General features: G+C 45.4%; 1 protein-coding gene across 8 annotated transcripts in view; it reads right to left on the bottom strand.

Annotated features, from left to right (window-relative positions):
• The window catches only part of LOC147905329 (uncharacterized), a 146,899-nt gene that overhangs the window by 74,522 nt on the left and 50,015 nt on the right, over window positions 1-22,362 (bottom strand). For 6 of the 8 annotated variants that reach the window (XM_087401010.1, XM_087401348.1, XM_087401211.1 and 3 more), the window contains exons 11-17: window positions 15,281-15,359; window positions 15,043-15,137; window positions 14,792-14,875; window positions 14,565-14,639; window positions 14,418-14,465; window positions 940-1,035; window positions 596-825 (exon numbers count right to left, since the gene is read on the bottom strand). In XM_087401010.1, the coding sequence (XP_087257136.1) occupies window positions 596-825; window positions 940-1,035; window positions 14,418-14,465; window positions 14,565-14,639; window positions 14,792-14,875; window positions 15,043-15,137; window positions 15,281-15,359 (707 nt within the window). The remainder of the gene's footprint in view (window positions 1-595; window positions 826-939; window positions 1,036-14,417; window positions 14,466-14,564; window positions 14,640-14,791; window positions 14,876-15,042; window positions 15,138-15,280; window positions 15,360-22,362) is intronic. The other 2 variants (XM_087401161.1, XM_087401266.1) reach the window with 1 other exon arrangement.

Here is a 22,362-nt window from a genome sequence, read left to right as displayed (position 1 = left end):
CACTATGAGAGTTGTATGAACTCACTTTGAGACTCCTTTGGACAACTGTAATTTTGAAAATAAGCTTGTCTACCCGATTAAAATTTAGGGGGCAAGTGGGTGAGAAATATCTAAAAATATTATTCAAACTTTGTAAGACTAAGAAAACTACAGTACTTAAATGAAATCCAGAGCAGCATCTATGTTAGACTACCAAATGAGACGAATCTTTAGCCTGAAAGCTGGTTTTAGGTTTTAATTTACATCTACAATAATTAGCCAATGCGACTACTTTTTAGAAGACAATGGACTGAATAGCAGCAGCTCATGCCTCTTTGTTTCTTATTCAGACCTAAGAAGGAGTGCCACTGCAGCCATCAGCATACGTGTATCACAATTGTCAGGTAACATGGCTAAAGCAGTTGCTCTTCTTGATTTCTTAGAGAAATTTTGATTTATTTGGTTGAAAAAGACACACTTAAATGACAAACAAATTTACATGAATTTTTGATTTATTTGGTTGAAAAAGACACACTTAAATGACAAACACGTTTACATGAATTTAGTAAGACACATTCATTATAGCATGAACTTTCTAATCCCTTGAATACACAACCTTGGCATAACACGGCCCTGCCTCCATTCTGATTCGAGGGCAGGAAGAACCCCTGGTTTGTTAACAGCAGTTCGGAGAAGATCAAGTGCCAAAGCACAGGTATGCTCCTGCTTCTCTGTAAGTACTGCTGACACATCACCAAATGCAATTGTATTCTTTACCGGAGTTATGGCAGGAATGAGAAAAGGTTCCAGCATCTCTATAAGGAATATCAATTTGTGCTTTGCCTCCTGCTTATTGGGGTTTTTAAATAAACAGAAGGATAAACAAAAGTCAGACTCTAGGATTGCAAAACCATGTAATCTAATTCTTCATGTAGATCTAAAACTTATATTGTACTCTACCTTGTACATTGTGAGAACATCATCCATATGCCCTGAAAGACCTAGCATTACATAGATCAAAGCTGCACGCGCATGGTCAGTTCCTTGGTGCACTGCCTGCAATAAAATACAAGTATTGAAAAATCAAATGCTAAATGAGTTTTATAAAAGATTGATCAGCAAGTTCTTATCATGAGCTTCTTCAGAGAGCTTATTATTGTTCCAACCATACCATCAAACACAATGTCATAAACTTCTTCTAGATACTCCATCATTGGTTTATACATGACCAAAAACTATGGTTTGGGTAATGACCTCCTGAACCTCCTCCTCCTAGTAGAGGTAGTCCTAAACCTTCCTATGGTGCACAGGCTGCTGGATGACAGTTTTGGGCCATAGACAAAGCAAAAGACAGACACGGCAGGATAACCCCCTCTGAGTTCATATTCACTAGCACAGTGAATGGTAGTGGCAACGGAGAAGTTCTAGGATGGCTTGAAGGTGACCACAAAGGGCGCCATCAAAGCTAGTAGTGAAACTTAAGTTCACTAGGGTGACAGACTTCAAGTGCCATGGTCACTAGTTGGAGATCACTAGGTCATGTTGACATGCTTAAGAAGGACATGATCACACCCTGAGATCACTAAGTCAAGAATTTGGACTAGGGAGTCCACGAAGTCACAACATCAAGAGGATGAACCTATATGAGTTCGTCAGAGGGAGAGTTCGTGCCCCAAGAGGCTTATCAGATTGGGTTGAGAACACGATCGGGGTGAAACAGAGATGCCCCCTTTCACCAACTCTCTTTGGGCTCTACATTGATGAGATCACATCCATTATTGAGGGATCACTGTTGGCTGATTTGATGATACAGATATTGCTAGTCCTCGTACCATCTTCAATAGAGGGACTGTAGAGACATGTGGAGGCCCTAGACGTGTTTTGAAGAGAGAGAGACTTGGTAATTAACCTTGGAAGACCAAAGTTATGATCTTCAACACCTCACTCGCAATACTCCACCATCATAGCTTCACTTACCAAGGTGAGACAATGGACATAATGCAGTCTTACACATATCAGGGAGCAGTCTTCATAGGGCCAATTTTCACAATGACCCATTCAACCAGGGCACGACTCACATGAGGACAAGGAGCCTTAGCCCGGCTAGAGAGGCAATGCTTTCATGCGTTTCAAGATCCGCCAACGAAGCACTAGCTTTTCGACACCCTAGTGAGGCCGACCACGATGTCCAGAGTTGAGGAGATTTGAGCAGCTACAGGTGATTATGGGGTCTTGGATGATTCGGAGTAAGCCCTCAGTCCCCCATCAAATAGTGTAGGCAGACTTCGCCATGACACCTCTCCAGATTGATGCCAATTTTCGAACAGCGACTTTCCTCCACAGAGTTTGGGCCTTACCCCACTGCAGACTACTGAGGCTACTAGAGTCATCTAGACGGTTAGCAGAGAGCAGGGGCGGTACAATATGGTATGCACGTGTATCCACATGGTTTGCCAGTCACGGTATTCAAATGGACCAGCTTCCTCCCATTCGTATAATATGGATGCACCGCATGAGCATATCGAGACAAGATAACCATATCATACAATTGGATCTCCTATAGCTCCATACGTCTCGAACTTTTTTTTTTTTCGGGGGGGGAGGGGGCTCCTCATCAGTTCTATCACGACCGCTTCTTGAGAGTATCACGGAATGGACTCATCATCAAACCTCAGTACCTTGAGGATAGAGGAGTCTCACATGCACTAAGGATTGCCACTGGATAGAGTTCCATCAACTGAGGATTGAGGTAGGGAGAGCAAAGGAGCATTCCTTAGGTGTTTTCCCAACCTACTATGAGATCCATGGATGATACCATTACCTTTATCAGGAGGGGCACGGCTTTGTCCAATGCCACGATTGATCCACTTCCAAGACCAAGTTTGCATTTGGGCTCTATCTGATTGAGATGCGATGACACAAAGAGACACTATTGCAACAGATCAAAGAGGAGCAGCAGGGGACCATGATGCAGGAGGCTGAGGTAGACCGAGTACAACAACATACTATGCATTTGAGTTAGCTCCAAGACATAGCGGGTGGAGGAGGAAGAGCTAGATGACATAAGGGCAATGTGAATCAGCGGGGAGAGATGACCCAACGCTGCTAAGTGAGGGACATGGAGACCACGCATGCCACGAAGCGTGACCAGAGCACACACAATCGAGGTCCCGCCCATCTCCGCTCTCCTCATAGAGACCGCCAGAGGCGAGGCGTCACTCTTGACATTGCCCACGTCTTTCGCCAACAAGAGGAAACTCGATAGATGCAGATCCCTAGCATCTTTGCACCCTACCAAAATGCCACCATGGCACCTGGATTCGAATTTTGAGCTTTCAATTTTTTCAAACTTGATTTTTGAATTAGCTTAGCATCGCACTTAGCAAGGGCCCTAGCGCGCCCTTTCAGATTTCGGAGGAGGGCTTCATCGACCCACCAAGATGCATGCGGAGCCACCTCCCCCACTCCATGAGGATCCCGATTGGGTAGTTTCGGGTCTCATCACAACCCCTCCATATAGAGAGTGGTAACGGAGGGCATACCCATAGAGGGCCGCATCTATACCATGTGTGATTCCCAGGAGATCGAGTCAGAGGAGCATTTCGCTTTCAAGTGCCCGGTGTACTATGAGATCAGTGGTTGGTACCATTACCTCTTCAAGGATGGCTTCGGCTCCCTACCCAGACCAGCGGTGTTTGGCAGCTTTCATACATGAGGCCATACGGCACAAGGAGGGGTTGCTCAGAGTGCGTAGGGGAGATCATGGCACATATCTAAACGCTGCTCGAAGTATGATCACAAATTTTCCGAGCAAACAATGATCGGGAAGGCTCACAAAGGCGGTGACCATGAGGACCAGAGCTAGAGCCAGAGACACACCAAACTCGTCATCAGTGCACTAAGAGACAAATCATGCAAACCTCCAGGTTTACTTGACCAAATGCACGACACATCCGCATGACTATGGCACTTATTTGCCGCAAGGCCACAACCAGGAGACTTCCGCGGATGTACATGTCGACAGCTACCAATGCCTATCACAGGACTTATGCCCTCGCTCGCAGCACCCTCACACATCGACACCCCCCTCCTAGGGTTGACATGAGGGGGGCACTAGTGTAGTAGACTACATCATGGGATCCCCTACCTTCACCTCATGTATCACCGACTTCACCGTAGCACCACTCCCTCCAAAAGCTGATCACACATACCTATTCTTCACTATCGCCACCCCACGCTTAGCCACACCACATAGGAAGCATGACACCTACCACGACATACACTTTGATCACAGCCTCTCCCCTGCCTACTCTAGACGCCTAAATAGACTCCTAACCTACATCAATCACATACCACTCATAGAGGACTGTGTTGCCTTGATTAGTCGCACACTCCACGAAGCTGCCCTCCAAATCTTTCCCCACACCACACGGTCCACTAGACCACCACCTCTTGGTTCTGTACCCTGCAACAACTGGTACGATGCGGAGTGCAAGGCTTATCGCCCACAACTCTGACTTGAAACCATATGTCACCTCCCGAACACACCAGACACGGTACGCAAGTACCGACGTCTCGTACATCGAAAGAAGCAGGCATTTCTTCGTCGAAATGAGAAGGAGTTGCTGAACATCTTGTACAGCAACAACTCTAAGGATTTTTGGCGGAGATTCCTGGAGCGTAGGTCTCCATCACCCCTCACCGACACGAGAGTTTGGCACATGTATGCACGCCATCTTTATGATGTCCCACACCACCCTACTCCAGATCTCATACACACACCTCGCCCCACCACTTGCACGTTGTTCACCAGAGGGGAAGTCAAGGACGCGACATTGAAACTGCACAATGGCTGAGCTAAGGATCACGAGGGGCTATGCACTCAGTTTATCGCATATGGGATCGACACGTTAGCCCCGATCCTAGCAAAGCTATTCAATGACGCTGTTTGCCTTGGCTTCCCCCGCACTTGGACACTCAACTCCATCACCCACATCCACAAGGCAGGGGATCCCATGGACCCGAGTAACTACAGGACTATCATGATTGGACATCTGATGTCCAAGATCTATGCAACAGTATTGGATGTGTCAGTGAGCCTGTTCGCAAAGATGAGAGGGCTCAGAGCAGAGGGTCAGGCCGGTTTCAGGCGAGACCATGGGACTATGGATCACATACTCACACTCAGGAGTGTCATTGAGGAGGCCAGATCACATAAGGAGAGGGTATATTGCTGCTTTGTGGATTTCCGCAAAGCCTTTGACACAGTACCTCGAGCTCGTCTCATCACACGCCTACAGACACTGGGATTTGATCAGGAGATCATCTGGGCAATCATGGCACTTTATGAGAGAGTCTCAGGCCGAGTTCGGACAGGCGCAGGTTGGACAGATGAGATCATGAGTACCATAGGGGTCAAACAGGGTTGTCCCTTATCACCAACCCTATTTGGCCTCTACATCGATGAGCTTGAGACTTTCATGGGGGCTTCCGGAGTGACCGGTTGCTCACTTGCCGGGATCATCATCAGGATTCTTCTTTATGCAGATGACGTGGCACTCTTGTCGTCCACACCCAGAAACTCCAACGACACCTAGATGCACTGCAGGCTTTTTGTTTATCCCATGATTTCGAGGTCAACCTTGGCAAGACCAAGGTCATGATCTTTAACACCTCTTTCCAAGGACTGACAAGATGACATCTTTCTCCACCAACGGGGGACACAGTGTCCTAGACTATGCCTTGGCACATGTCAATGCTCTACATGACAGAGAAACTTTCAGGATAGGAGAAAAACATACTGAGTCAGACCATCTCCCTGGACAACAAGTCCTGCACCTGAGTCATAATCTCCTCTCGCTGAGTTACACTTACTCTGTATGGGGGTCTATTGGGTGGCTCACTGCCAGGAATGAGTTATATGCCATGATCCTCAAGTCTCTCAAGGGGTAGCTCCCCTGGTAAAGCGTCAGAGAAACAATCTTTAAAATTTTCAAGAAACTGAAATTTATTATAATCTGCCTCACTTATTTCAGCATGCATTTCCATATATCTCTCTTTTACAAAAACCATGTAAGCTGAAACTACAGACTTTATTTCTTTTCCAACAGAACTATTTGATACAATGGGAATAGTTTCCCCTCTATTCCTAGCAGCCACACGATGTACTTTGCCCCTATGTACAAACTCCAGCACTCTTTCATGAAGAGTCAACTTTACTGCCTTGTGATGGAACCAAGGCATACCCAAGACTACATCATGATGCTTCAGTGGAGAAATGAAAAAGTCTTCCCGATCCACATAACTATGTACATGAAGACAGAGCTTCCCTATCAAGGGAGTGACTGGCACAGGTCCCACAGAACATCTAGTCAGCATCCAGAGCCCTGCCCAACTCCTCCGTCTTTGTTCCCAGCCTCAGGGCTAGATCCTCTAATATAAAGTTATCAGTAGCCTCTGGATCAAATAAAATCAGCACTTGCTGGTCTCTGACTTTGCCCCATGATAGCAGCAATTCTCGTTCCTTTGGGTTTGAAACATAACCCAGTATGTCACGAATTCCTCTTGTCATTGGCTTATGCGGTCCCCGTGGCTTCTCTGTCTCTTTCCCCTTCGGAGTTGAAGGCTATTCTGGACACTGGGCAGCCACATGCCCCTCTTTGCCGCAGCTGAAGCATTTACCCTCTTTTCTTTTGTACCTAGTTTCCCCTCGGCTTCCGAGGCTGAAATCCCCTCTTCTGAGCCTTGGGAAACTCTCTTGTTTCAAACTTGAGGGTCGTTGGCTTTTTATCCCCCGGTATCCCTACCTGTAGAGAAGGCATACTAGAAGGATCCTGCGTGTACACGAGACTAGCCACATTGGCTGAATGCATAAGATCTGATATTTCTTTAGTATCTTTAGTGTTCACTCGGGCCTGTATCTTTGGAGTGAGTCCAGCCCGGTACTTCCTAAGTTGAGTCTTGTCAGAAATTTTCTTGAAAGGCGAAACCTGCAAGTATGCGTCCCAAAATTTCTGTTTGTAAGACTCAACTATATCTTGTGCTTCCATATGAATGCTCTCCCAACCAATAAGGACATGATCCGGAAAATGTTTGGGAATAAACTGCTTATAGAAAGCTTTCTTGAAGTCCTTCCATTTCCTGGGGGCTACATAGTTGGCTGTTTTAGCTATCCACCATGCACTGGCTATACCAGTCAAGTGTAAACCAACCATACGAAGCTTTGAGGACTCACTGAAATTTTCCAAGCTGAAGGCAGCATCAAACTGCCTTATGAACTGCATTGTCTTTTCAGCTTGGCCACACTGGCTATTGTAAGTGGCAAATCGTACTGACTTCCCACCGTCCTTGAATTCTTTAGTCTCTGCCTTCCTGCTAGACTTCTTCTTCTTCTTCTTCTTCTTCTTCTTCTTCTTTGGCTTTGAAGATCTAGAAGAAGGAGGTGATGTTGAGGATGAAGAGGTAGAGCTAGAAGAAGAAAACGAACTGGATGAACTGTGATGATGGTTCGCCTTTTTCTTCTTGGGAAGAGGACCTGCTCTTTTCCTCTTTTTGCCCACCACTTCTTCCTGATCTGCTCCACTTCTCTGGTTTTTCCTCAAAAAGAGGTTGTACCATCCTGCGAAACAAGGCATCGCTTGTTGCCTCTCCCAACTGCGTAATCAACTCTCTGTAGGCATTCTCTTTATTTATCTGTATAGCCTCTGCCTGCTGTACCTAGTCAGACTCTCCCATTCCCTCATGGGATGATTGGGCATGCTGCTGTGAAGCCATTTCTGCAACCAAAATCTGAGAATTGCAACTCTCTCACACACACAATGTAAGCAACTGATGCACTCAGCCTTTGCTTTCCCAGAAGAAATACCTCAGCAAGAGGTGTATTGCATTCACAACTTGTACCAGTAATGGGCTTTCAACTCAAAGCATAAACCCACAAGGTTGCCAAAGCATCAACAACTGTATTGCCCCTTTCCTGGCTACTGCAAAAAAAACACTGAGAATGCATCTGATACCCTTTTCTGAGCACAAAGGCATACTTGTGCAAATCTCTGATTTTTCTGCTTTTTCTGTGCTTTTCTGACAGATAAAGTACTGACAGTGTACCTTTGACAGGTGAAAACTGACAGGAAAACTCTTTTTTTTTTTGGACAGTAACTGGATGAGTAACTGCTGGTTACACTAACTAGATTAGTCCTGGGTCTGGTTAGATTGACAGACTAGTTAGTCTGTAACTTGGCCACTAACTAAACCAAACTGGTTAACTGGACCAGTCTAGTCCAGTTAATTAGACAGTCTGGTTAGGCTGTCCTCTGACCAGATCTCTAACCAGGGTCAACTGACTGCAGTTAACTTGACCAAGGTCACACTAACCACAGGTCTGCCAACTGGCTGCCACGTGTCAATCACCCTGCCACGTCAGCTCTGCAAGCATGCCATGTCATCACACACATGCCTATCTGCCACGTCATCTCACACGTGTGGCCGCCATGCCACCTGCCACATGTCCATCACACATGTGTGCCTCATCAGTGCCACGTCAGCTGGCAAGTGTCTGCCACGTCAGCTTGGCTACCATGCTGGCTGCCACGTCAGCCTAAGGTTTCAGACCTTGGGTGGCTTGGTCGGCGTCGCGCGTCGCGGGACCTTCTATGTGCGCCTAGTCACTTCTGCAGCACCGTGACGAATCCCGTCAGAAATTCTCCACACGTGAAGCTCACGGCCCGCACACATTGCCTTCATCGCCTTACGCAGTTCAGCGGGCTGCTTAGCCTATGAGTACTGGCGTCGAGAACACGCACTACGCTCAGACCCATTTGAAGCTTTACACCAGCAATCTAGCTTTGCGTTGCCTTTTCGCGTTGCCAATCCAAGCCTCTATACTAATGCACGCTTCCGTCAAATGCTGGAATGATGTACCGCTAAATGTCAACAGCTACAAGCTTATGTAGCCTTGCACGGTTACCAAATCGTTGGAAATGCTCCTCAACGCTTGTCTTGCAAGTTCATAAACAGCTACTCTGCGCCAATAGAAAATCTTGTGAGGATCTCAACGTTACCACGAATTATTTACACGTGGCATCGCTAAACCTCCTGCTCTTGGATCGTCACGCTCTAAGAAGAGTGATGAAAAAAATTCAGCTATGATACCAATGCAATCTCCAGGACAAAACTACTGCAAACACTCTCTCCTTTGCAGCGACACCCGGATGCACTACAGGTTTTTTGTCTATTTCGTGACTTGGAGGTCAACCTTGGCAAGACCAAGGTCATGATCTTTAACACCTCTCGAGCAAGCATGCAACGGAAGCAGTTTACTTTTACTTTCGATGGGTCAGCAGTTGAGGTTGTATCCTCATACACTTACTTGGGGGTCATCTTCTCCAACCCGATCTTCACGATGAGACTAGCGATGCAGGCCAGACTGAGCAGGGGATACGCCTCACTGGCTCGGCTAGAGAGACAATGCTTCCACTCCCACTTCCAGGACCCTCGGACCAAGGCTCTTCTCTTCGACTCCTTGGTCTGACCAGCCGGTATGTATGGCAGCCCTTGTTGGGGGCCTGACATGTCAGAGATAGAGTGGACACGGGTGGAGCGCCTGCAGATCCTCATGCTCTCACGAATGATCCGGGGGAAACCATCTGTACCACATCACATCATTCAGGCCGAGTTTGGTACTTCTCCACTCAAGCTAGATGCAGCCTTTCAGACCATTATATATCTACACTGGGTTAGATCATATGGGAACTGCACATCAGAGAGACAGAGGTTGCCATGGTTGGCTCTCGATTCCTCCATGAGGTTGGCAGCAGAGGGAGACGAGCGATGCTGGTATGCATGGACTCACAGATGGTTTGTGAGACTAGGGTTCCACATCGATAGGATACCTCCTTTTCAGTACAGTTTAGATGCCCCTCCAGTTCTCCCATCCACCATCCGATCGGGCCACACACCAACCAGGTCATTCGAGAGGATCTCCTGCAGCTACACACCTTTAGGACCTGGTTGGAGCCGAGGGAGCTTCCAGTGAAGCTGAGTTTCTACAGAGATTATTGTCTTCGTATTTCAGAGAAGGGATTCATCACACCACCAGGGTACACTGAGCTTCATATGCCTCACTCACTACGGGTCTTCATCGGACAGTTTTCGGTATCATCACACCGTCTCCACATAGAGAGCGGAAGAGCAAAGGGGATTCCTAGGGAGCATCGCTTATGCATATTGTGCGATTGTCAGGAGGTCGAGTCGGAGGAGCATTTTATTTTCAGGTGCCCAGTGTACTACGAGATCCGCGGTCACTACCACTGCCTCTTCAGAGACAGCTCCGGGCTCCTTTCCAGATTCCTCGCCTACCCACATCAGAGACGCCTCGCGGCCTTCATTCACGAGGGGGTCCGACACAGAGAGCACTTACTCAGGCGACGGGGCTTGGCCACATCATCAGACACCTCTCGGAGCAGGATCACAGAGTTCTTCCCATCAAGTGACATTGATCGTCCAGTCTCTAGCTGCAGACATGACAGAGACCCCGACCCGACGATCGCAACACGACACACGAGACATCGAGGGGACACACAGATCACTCTGGGGGACCTCCCGTCATTGTTTAGACCCAAGATACGTCCCACGGGAGTCACGGTGGCTCTGGTCTTGCGTCGAGCCTCGTCCAGCAGACCGAGACACATAGCACCCCTTGACGGGCGCCAGCATCCCATCACCGGCTATGCACTGGCCAGGGCGACATGACATACGGAGGATTCCGCTCCGCTCCAGTCCTTTTCTTTTCATTGTTACATCCAAATGTATTTGATTATGTATGATCAGACTTAGGATTCAACATGGGTGATGATGCTCGTTTTAGTAGCTCCACCCTTACTGTGATTTGTATCAGGTTTTCTTTCAGTCTCATAGACCCATCGGTCTTCCGAAGACTCTAATAAAATTTCTTTCTTTCTTTCTCTCTTTACAAACACACTAGGGCCCAGGACAATCGTCGGGCTGGACCCCCCCAAGGCTTTATTCATGAAGAGGGAACCTCAGTACAATAGTTCAGCATGGAAGCTGTGTTCTAAAATCCAAAACGTGAATCAATTTTTACAAAGAGCTCATGGCTCAATATTTTGGCAACATGCCAAGTGTCAAAATATCTAACTAAAATGTAGTAGGGTCTTCGATGTTCCTTGGTCACACGACATCTTCTGGTCGCTTGCCAAGCTCCTTAGCGCTTGGGAAATCAACCCTTCTTAGTACCACCGTGGCACCCATTAATTGTTAGCGCTTGCATGCAAATAATAAACTGTCGACTAATCCTAGTCACAGTGGGCGTCCCCACTGAACACATGTGCGCACAACATAAAACATTTCTCTGGTTGACCGAGGTCAATCCTCTTGATCATGATGAAGGGGATTTGACCAAGGGCCGAGGCGCCTTAATTATAATCAAGTCTCTCCAACCGAAGTTGGCACATCTTGGTTAACCGTAGTTAAACCTCTTGGCGTATGCCAAGTCTCATTGATCGAAGTCAACACTCTCTGACCGTAGTCAACTCTATGGTTCTCTGGTTAACCGCAATTAACCCTCTTGGTTATCAAACCAAGTCTCTCCGACCAAAATCAGGCTTACTTGACTAGAGTCAAGTATCTTGGACCGTAGTCAATTCTTAGGTTATGACCAAGAGATCATTTGGGCTGTCATGGCATTATACGAGAGTCTCAGGCAGAGTCCATGCAGGGCCTAGGTGGACACATGAGATCATTAACACTATTGGGGTCAAACAAGGGTGTCCTTTATCACCTACCCTGTTTGGCCTCTACATTGATGAGCTCGAGACAGTGATGCAAACACCAAGGGGGGATGCATGCTCTCTTGCCAGCACGTTGATCCAGATATTGCTATATGCAAATGATGTGGCACTTTTGTCTTCCTCAGCAGAGGGGCTCCAGAGACACCTTGACGCCCTACAGTTTTTCTGTGAGTCTCATGATTTGAAGGTCAACCTTGGTAAAACCAAGGTTATGGTCTTCAATACATCTTGAGCCGCCATGCACCAAGACCAGTTCACGTTTGATGGGTCACGTGTTGAGATAGTTTCGTCATACACGTACCTTGGGGTTGTCTTTTCTGGACGCATATTCACTATGAGACCGCGATACAAGCTATCCTGGACAGAGGATACGCTTCATTGGCAAGACTAGAGAGGCAGTGCTTCTGCTCGCACTTTTAGGATCCACGGAACGAGGGGCTGCTTTTTGACTCCTTGGTCCGCCCAGCAGGGATGTATGGCAGCCCTTATTGGGGGCCAGACTTGTCGGATATAGAGTGGGCTCATGTGGAGCGGCTACAGGTTCTCATGCTATTGCGGATGATTCGCGGTAAACCATCCGTTCATCACCAAATCATTCAGTCTGAGTTTGGGTCATCCCCATTACAGCTAGATGCTGCATTTCAGGTCATCACGTATCTGTATCAAGTTAGGGAGTATGGGGATTACACTTCTCTGCGCAACAGACTACCATGGCTAGCATTGTCCTCTTCTATGGCACTCTCAACAGGAGGTGACCAAAGATGCTGGTATGCACGCACAAAGAGATGGTTTGAGTGACCAGGGATCCACATGGATAGACTCCCTCCCTTCCAGTGTAGTCTAGACACTCTGTTTTCTCCCCTCTTGTCACACGAGGTTAACCACGTAATCCATGAGGATCTTTTACAACTACACACATTCCGGACCTGGTTGGGACCAAGCGAGCTTCCAATGAAGCTCGGCGTCTACAGAGATCACTGCTTGCATATCACGGAGGAGGGTTTTATTGACCCACCAGGATACACACAGATCCACTTACTCCACTCATTGAGGATCTCTATTAGGCAGTTTCGGGTCTCTTCACATAGACGTCGTATCGAGAGCGAGAGAGCAGAGGGCCTACCCAAGGAGAGGCGCATATGCACATTATGTGACACACAAAAGGTTGAGATGGAGAAGCACTTCATCTTCAGGTGTCCTATTTACTACGAGATCCGAGGGCATTTCTACTGCCTGGGGTTTTGTCTAGATTCCTCTCCTATCCAGACCAAAGATGCTTGGCAGCCTTCATCCATGAGGCAACCAAGCACCGCAAGAGGCTACTTCGAACACCAAGATAGGAGCAGACTTCTCCCTTGACAGATCCATCTCAGAGCTCTATCACGGAGTTCTTCCTGCCACATCACATGGACCCCCACGATACAAGGCCTCAACATGATCGTAACCCAGAGCCAGTGACTCAACAGTAGGGTTGACCCACAGTTACCCTTGGGGATACCCCCTCTCTATTCAGAGTCGGAGCCCGGCTAACAGGGGTTACTATTGCCCTTGTTAGTTGCAGAGCTATGACCAGAAGAAGTCACAGGGCCACACCCGTGAGCAGCTTACAGCACTCTATTGCCGATTTCATGCCTCCATTGCCCCCACCCACCATGATGTCCTGATGTTGGTGTTGATGAGGAGGAGGAGGAGGACACAAATATATATGATGTGTAAAGTGCACCGTCTTTGTAAATAATTATATTTTTTCCCAAAATACGGACAGGGGGGAGAGATAGGTTAGCATAGAGAGGGAGAGGCGGAGAAGTAATATACTATTGACTATAGTCCATAGAATGTAATGATAATCACCATCATCAATCAAGTAGACTCTATCATAGTTGACTACTAGTGATGTACATTCTTTTGTTTTGTTTTTGTGTGTGCATTTTGTAAGGCTGCATTTTAAATTTAAAAATCAAAATAAAAAAGGGTGAGGTCCAAATGTGTCCCCTTCCTTTAGATATATATGTGTAATTATAACACACACCTAACGCTACAATCTTAATCTAGTAATTGGTTTCAAATTTTATCAGTTTCAAATTGAGTCTCTTTGTGTGTTATTTAGTTATATCTGTAATGTAAACTTACACATATGGTATAGTACACAGCGTGCCTTACCATTCCGCACACTAATTTCCATACAGTACACATACTAGAACTGCCTCAATCACTAATGCACCTGATATGGAAACTGTAAAAGCTCACGAAACAGTCAGCATGGATTACAATTATTCCTTGAGAGCCAGGAGAAAACATCAAAATACATAAATATCAAAGCAGATTATGCCATATTATGAACCACTGTCATGCATTATATGGTAATAATCTGTAAACCATTACTACTAATCGTATGTATGTATAAGCCAGCTACAGGGACAGAGGGATTAAAAGTTGCCCGAACCTGTCGAGCAAATAAGATCCTGATATGACTCTAGTAGTGTTTTCCACATTTCAGCAGTCATAAAGGGAGCCAAAATGCAAGGAGAGGATAGGAAAGGAAAGGAAATGATAAAGGTTAAAAAGACTGACTCGCAGTCATTTCAAGTGTGGGGTAAGTAAAATCAATGAGTCAAGTGGATCAGGAAATTCAACCTGGATAATGCCCAAAAGATCTTCAACAAGTTCGAAAGCTAGATCCACCTGCTTCCAACACACCACCTCAACATGTCAGATCAGTAAAGAGAGAATTCTTCAAGAATACTTTAAGCCACGACCTTGGAGTGACGACTAGATTCCAACCTTAGCAATCACCACAGGTAGCCATGGAGCAAGGGGCCCAGAGCACAAGTCAATGATGATACATGCAGCCTTTTCCTGAATCACAAATGACGTAGTCACAAGCAAGCCTCCGAGAAAGAGCTTGTCAACACACATATTGACTTAAATTCAAAACATTTAATCCCAGCCAGACAGAAATGCATATTTAAACAAATTTGATCAAAGCAATAAGTACGAACTGGACGTACATGAGCTAGTGAGAAAGATGACAAATAACCAGAACACGCATCGAGTAGAGGGTGATAAGTTGGTGACGTTGACAAGGATACTACCTGCAGGAAGAACAAACAAATTATCACACCTAAACAGCTTTTGACCCATCCTGCTAGTCTCAACTTTGGCAAACCTTTTGTTCCGGCGAAGATACTCAATAATTCTATCAGTCAGAAACAGGTAATACCAGAATATTTTGAATATGGCACAGCAAGGACAATATGACCTGAGAAAAAGCACGTTGAACCATCGAGGCTTGCCAAGGTACAAAACTCTCATCCAGCTGATCAGCATTGACACTTGATTTGGGCCGTAGTGCTGCTGACAATGGCATTTTATTTGCTGAAGAAATGAGCTAGGTGATACTTTGTAGCAAAAAAGAAAACGTAACCATATATAGACTATGAGCTTAAGCAATAATCCCAGTTCAAACAAAAGAGCACGAAAGATACATTACAAGATACCTGGGACAAGGGCTTGAATCAATGGTAATAAGGGAATTAAATCTGGCTTCATTTCCACTAGTCTTCGACAAAGAACAGGCTGGTTCAATTGGTTGAAGGCACATATGTCAGAGGTGCTTCCATATAAGATAGAATAATAAAACTCCAAGACGAAACTAAAGTTACACAGAATATAATACCTCAACTGATTTACCTCAATGGAAGGCGATGAATCCTAAAACTTGAGCTTGTCACTATACTAAATCGACTTATAGCAGTGGATGTGGACTTGTACATTGAAAAAACATTTGTACTTTGCTTACGAAAAATTATGTGATCCCACTCCATCTTGTCTATACTCTATTTATAAAATTCATCACATTCACTAGCAGATTTGCTGTCCATGCATGCAGAAGACGCTAAGTAGGTATACAATCAGCTATATATATATATGAGGTGGTCTGTAATACACCATCTTACACAGCACAGTATTTAAAAATTGATAAAGTAAGACCCTCTCAAAGAAGAACAAGGTCCCCCAATGTAAAACATCTTTTTAAGCAAATCATTTAATTGAGCTCATTATGGAGTATAGAGCTCAGTAGTCTCTCTAATTGGATAATGGCCTGTTTGAAAAAAGAACGAAGATGAAAGAAATTACAAGCAAATAAGGCATTTGCATGCTAGAAGACAGGTACTCAAAGACTTGTAGTTGGCTCACTTTATATTGATAATTACCACCTACAACCTGAATAAAATATCTCAAATGAAGGGATGTCACTGCTAATTGGATATGTCAAGGGCCATGAAAAAGAAAATAGCTTAATAGATCTATGTAAAGTACATATATGTGCATATGCACATATATGCATGTGTGTGTGTGTGTGTGTGTGTGTGTGTGAGAGAGAGAGAGAGTGGCTGTGTAGTGTGTGTGTGTGTGTGTGTAGTGTGTGTGTGCGTGTGTGTGTGTGTGAGTGTGTGTGTGTGACTCGTGTGGTGTGTGAGAGAAGAGAGAGCGGGCCTCTGCTGTTCACCCTTGCCAAAGCTCCCGTGCAGTCGCCCTTTATGACCGTACAATTGTACGGCCGCCGTACGGTTTTCGTACGGCAGTACGACCACCTACGCTAAGGTTGGCTTACCTCTGCGCAGCTTTGAACGTAGCTCCCGCCTCTCTGCATCGCCGTACTTTTCCTTGCAGCTTACCTCCGTACGTCCGTACAGCTCCGCTTGTGTCTCCGTACAGTTTTGCTCTTTCCCGTACAGCCACGTCCGTACAGTCTGCCCTTTCCCGTACAGCCCCGTCCGTACAGCTCCGCTCATTTTCCCGTACAGTCTGCCCTTTTCGTGCAATCTGCTCTTTCCCGTACAGCCCTGACTGTACCTTCGTACAGCCTGGTTTTGTCCATACAAACCAGTTCTTTTCCGTACAGTCCCGAGTTCTCACTCTCGTGCTTCTCTGTACCCTCCTGTGACTCGCTTGTTTCTGGTTCTCTACTTCTCCGTACAGTCCCTCTTGCCTTGTCGTCTTTGAATCATGGCTTCAGGTTCGGATGTTAGTACATATGCTCGCAAAGAAAGAACTGCAGAAGCTAAGCACCGCTCTTCACAGCCTGCAGCACAAGATGATGAACTTACTATGGAAGCTCAATATGTGTTTGATACCCTCAAGGATGACTTTCAGGAGTCACGACAGGAATGGGGCAAACCAGTTCCAGAGGTCACGTACAAATTGAAATTGCCCTCCCTCATAAATCCTCTTAGGAAATTATCTCAAACCGCGGTTATAATTTTCTTTCCAGGAAGAATCCCAGCAGCCAGTGATGTCGCACAGTGGATTAAGTCCATCCTTGGAGGATGCTTTGTAGAGGGAGTATATTTTGCATCTAGAGGCTTTTATGAGGTGCATTTATCGGATGCTTTATGCAAGCAGAGGTTACTTGAGCTTTCTCCCCTCTTTTACGGGAAGCAGATGGTTCATGCTAAGCCTTGGTCCCCCAACAAGGATTATCAAAGTCTCATACGACATCATTGTCCTGTATGGGTTGAGGTGGTTAACTTCCCAGACTATATGCATGAAGAATTGCCTGGCCTGGCTGCTACTTTGGGACAGGTCATTTGTCCTCCACGCCCTATGGGAAACCGCAACACGTTCTGCATTCTCTGGGACACTGATTCACCCACCCCTCCTTCTATCGCAGTGAAAGTTGAGGGAGTGCAATTGGGAAAAAAGTATTTTGAACTGAAATGGGGTGTGTTTGCAGGAGCTTGTTTTGCCTGCCACAAGTTTGGGCACCTAGCCTCTGAATGCCCAATGGTTCTACATCAGCCCCCTCTTAATGCATTACCGCCCCAGACACGGGAAAAGAATGAGAATTTGCAAGCTAAGACAGCAAATAGAAATGGAGCGAAGAATGCCAAACCAATCAATCAGGTGCAATCACTTGCTGGAAAAGGAAAAGAAAAAGAAAAAGAGAAGATGAAGGAATCTATGGGAACAGATAGGGATGGTTTTCAACAGCCTAAGAAGGTGGTTGTATTGAAGCAACGCCCCTTTCAATCTCGTCAATGGGATGCCTCTTCTCCCTCACCAGGACAAGCTTCCACTTCAGCTCCTGTCCTTCAAAATTGGGTGGGGGTTTTGAAGAAGGGCATCCCCATATGTGATTCTGAAGAAGGGGAGAATGCTATATCTTTCATGGACCATGAAGGCATGCAGCCCATGCAGGCAGAGGCTTTGCCTCTCTGATATCTTGTCTCATACTTATACTTTTCTGTATATATCTCTTTCATGCATCAAACACTTAAGTGCTTTACATACAATGTACAGAGCCTCTGCAATGTCTCAAAGTGGAGGCTTTTCTGGAATTATGTACATAAAATGCAGCCAGATATTGTTTGTTTGCAAGAGCATAATCAACACTCTAAGGCTGGTCATCATGATGACTTTGGCGGTTATGATATATATTATGCTGGTACCACTACCTACTCAGGTGTATGCATAATGGTCAGACATGAGCTGGAGCCTCAGTTAGCCTCCAATGACAGCAGTGGCAGATGGATGGTCATACAATGTAATGTCAATGGTGATTTTCTTGAGTTTGCATCAGTCTATGCCTCCCAGACCTCTGCCATGAGGGCTTCTTTATGGGATTCTTTAAGCAAATATCCATGGAGATCTAATGCATTTATCTGTGGAGATTTTAATAATTCCCCTCTGCCGAGAGATAACACCACTTCAAGATCTCATATGCTATCATCGGAAAGGCAAAAATGGGATAGCATGCTTCTTTCTGTGCAGGCTGAAGATTTATGGCTGCTTCTCCAAGGGTCAGTGCCTGGATATACTTTTCATCATAATGCATTTACTACGTACTGGGCAAGGCTTGACAGATGGTATTTGTTTTACCCACAACAATATGCAGATTTTAGCCCTCATCTCCTCATAGATTTCTCATTGGGCTTGTCAGATCATGCCCCATTTTGGATGAATCTGCAACTTGGTATGCCACTGGATGATTTGCCACCTCTTTCTAGTGCTTATCTCCGACATCAATATTTCCAGCAAATGATCAGACTTGCAATTCATCCCTTGCCTTTGCATGCCCAGGAGGACATGGATTATGCTTGGGACAGTTTCGTCTCTCATATACAAAATGTCATTAGGGGGTATGGAAACTGGCATATGACTAAATGGAGGAATGAGGTTAAATGGGCAAAAAGGACAGCACAACAATTGACTGAATTTTCACATTTCAGGCCTCTCTCTAAATCAGAAAATGATTCCCTTTCACATGCTCGGATCAAACTGAATGATAATGATCAGAGGAAATTGCACAAATGGCAGATTAGAGCAAGAATGAAGCCTCTCATGGATAAGGGCTGCTCATCAAAAGCCTTCTTCCAGGGCCTGCATGCTACTCGAAAGAAAAACTCATGTCTAAGGGTAAGGAAGCTAGATGGCTCTTGGACGCACTCTTTCTCTGATCTCCAAGATGAATGCCAAAATTATTTCCAGAAATTGTTCTCTGCTCCTGGTTCCCCATCAAATCAAGTGACTGATGCGAGGATTGAATTTCTTCAATATGTTTCTGAGATAGTGGAAATGGATGATGCACTTACATATTGGAGAGACCTTTTACTTACACGGAACTTGATAATGCATTGTCCCACCTCAGCAAATACAAGTCCCCTGGTTGGGATGGCCTTACGGTGGAATTTTATATTTCTTTTTGGGATGATTTGAAAGATGTCCTTTTGCAAATGATCAATGTTGCCTGGCAAGAAAATCACTTGCCGCCCCTTTGGAAGCATGGCATAATCAAACTTGTGCCCAAAAAACATCCGTGTGACCATATGTCAGATTGGAGGCCTATTACTTTGATGCCTGTAGTTTACAAACTCATTGCCAAAATGATTGTGTATAGGCTTCACGGGATATTGAATGCGGGCCTTCATCCTCATCAGTATGGGTTTGTGCCGCGAAGACAAATCCATGACGATATCTCCAATGCATTGACTGCAATTGAATATGCTAAGTACTCGCATCAAGATGTGCTCATATTGCAGGTAGATATTGCTAAGGCATTTGACACTGTTCAATGGGATTTTATCTCTCAAATCATGACAAAGTTGGGCTTTGGTCCCAAGATAGCAAATGCAGTTTATTGGCTTTATTCTGGCTCTACTTCTCAGTGCATTCTTGGGGGTCATCTATCTCGATCATGGACATTGGGTAGATCAGTTAGACAGGGCTGCCCTCTTAGTTCTCTCTTCTATGCTATTGCGACCCATCCCCTCTTGATGTATCTTGATCATCTTACAAACACAGGACAGATGACTGGTCTAAAAATCCCTAGGGCTGCATCTTTTTTGGCACAAGCATATGCTGATGATTCCTTCTTTATGCCACAAAATTCTCCCCGAGAAGTTCACATGCTTATGACCACACTATCATTGTATGGATTAGCAGGGGTGCATGTCAATTTTGACAAATCTAAATTGCTTCCCCTGAAACAATGTGACTAGCATTCTATTCTCTGGCCAGGTCAGGTGGTGCATTCCAAAGATGTAGTCAGGCATTTGGGATATCCTATAGGATGGCATATCACCAGGAAGCAGCAGTTAAAATGGATCTTCCAAAGACTTCAACATAAACTGGAATACTGGAAGATTTCTACTTGGCCTCTTCATGTGAGGCTCAGAATAGTACAGTCCATTGTAATGTCCTATGTCCAGTTCTATTTGCCTTTGCTGCATTGGTCCTCCAGGGATATTTCAGCCTTAAAGTCTCAAGCTATGGAGATGTTATGGAGGACAAAAACTGTTGTGAAAGCATTGAGACTGATGAAGATGGAAACGGTGTGCTCTCCTGGGATGCATGGTGGACTTAATGTCCTCAATATAAGATATCATGTACTTGCAAGGAAGGCGACTATGCTGCATACTTTTTTCCGCCAACAACAGCCATGGACTTGTATGCTAGCATCCATGTGTGTCAACATGAGGACTTGTGCTTATGGTCATTGGACTACTGATCATTGGGAGGTTGTCATTGGGAGATTTGTAGGGAAGATATCTGGCTGTCCTTTCTCTACTGCTCTGATACTTGACTAGAAACAAGTACTTTCTAAGGTCAAATGGGCTCCTGATAATTGCTCGGGGATAAACTCAATGAGGAAAGAAAGTATTCTTTGGAGTGCCATCTTTGACATTCCACTCGCTTTACAGGAACCTGTTCGGGCATACAATCTCAAGAAATTGGGAATTAGATACATACATGATGTGGTAGATGATCAGGGCTATGTTTTATCTTTTCCTCAGGCCACTGCTTCCTATGCATTGGGAATGCATCATAGGTCTATATGGAAGAAAATTGCTGATTTGTTACATCCTTTTCTACCTGTTCCTCCTCTGGCTGACACAGACAGGCTCACGGATTGGCAATTGCAACCCTCTGCTACATGCACTCATCCTGTTCCTCTTCCTGCCTTAACCTCCATCAAAGCCTACAGGCTTCTTCAGCCTGCTCCATGGATTCAGCAATATGCTAATTCTCTGTGGCATATAAGGAAGCCCCTCTCATGGTGGCGGAAGAATCTCGGGATGTTATGGAAGTGTAAAATGCCATTGAAACAAAGACTTTTTCTTTGGAGATGTATGACAGGCACATTGTCAATGGGGGTCACACTTGCTAAACGTCGCATTGCACCATCCACATGTTTGAGATGTCAGGCTCCTTCAGAGACTGTTCTTCATTTGCTTTGGCACTGCCCATGTTCTAGGATCCTCCTCAGGAGAATTTCATATCATCTTCGGCTCCGTTTCCCGAGTCACGGATTTGGGAAACATTTCTGGCTCTTTGGCAGATTTCTGAGGTCTTTGTCTCCATACTCACTATTTCTCTCTTGGGTGAGATATTGGGCTCTTTGGACAATCTCGAGTGAGCATAATTTGGCATACTTAGGTCGGCAGATTCACTAGTCATATGAATCTTTCCGAGCCTCATTGCGGCAATCCTTATATGATGCCTGCCATGAGGGTGATATGGATGCTTCTTGCATAGAGCTTTTCTCTTTGGTTTTCTGATCTTTGGGATACTCTCCATTTCGGAGACCTCCCATCATGTAAATTCATGAGCATATAAATATACTGCACCGGATATTACTAAAAAAAAAGTGTGTGTGTGTGTGTGTGTGAGAGAGAGAGAGAACCACAGTTCAATAGAACTTATAACAAAAAAAGACAGATTCAAAGAAAAAGCCGAAGCAAGCCTTGGGTCAGAATGATCCGGCTCATGTCTCGTATGAGGCACAACTTGTTTATGAAGTTATGCATAAGGGGTTTGAAGACACCCGCAAAGATTGGAAAGAGTCTGCTCCTCATGTGGGCATCACTGTTGAAGTGAATGACATAGTTGATCCTATTCGGGAATATGCTATAAATGCTGTCATTATCTTTTTCCTAGGTAGAATGCTTGTGGTTGCACATGTGGGAAATTGGTTGAACGAGATTCTGAGAAGACGCTTTGTTCAAAAAGTGCATTATGCTACCAGAGGTTTCTTTGAGGTCATCATGACATATGAACAGCACAAACAGATGCTTTT

Source organism: Dipteris shenzhenensis, chromosome 1 (assembly GCF_047967505.1).
Source record: "Dipteris shenzhenensis isolate YYH24624 ecotype China chromosome 1, Dip_SZ_1.0, whole genome shotgun sequence".
Lineage (NCBI taxonomy): Eukaryota > Viridiplantae > Streptophyta > Polypodiopsida > Gleicheniales > Dipteridaceae > Dipteris > Dipteris shenzhenensis.
This window is presented reverse-complemented; position numbering and strand designations above follow the sequence as displayed.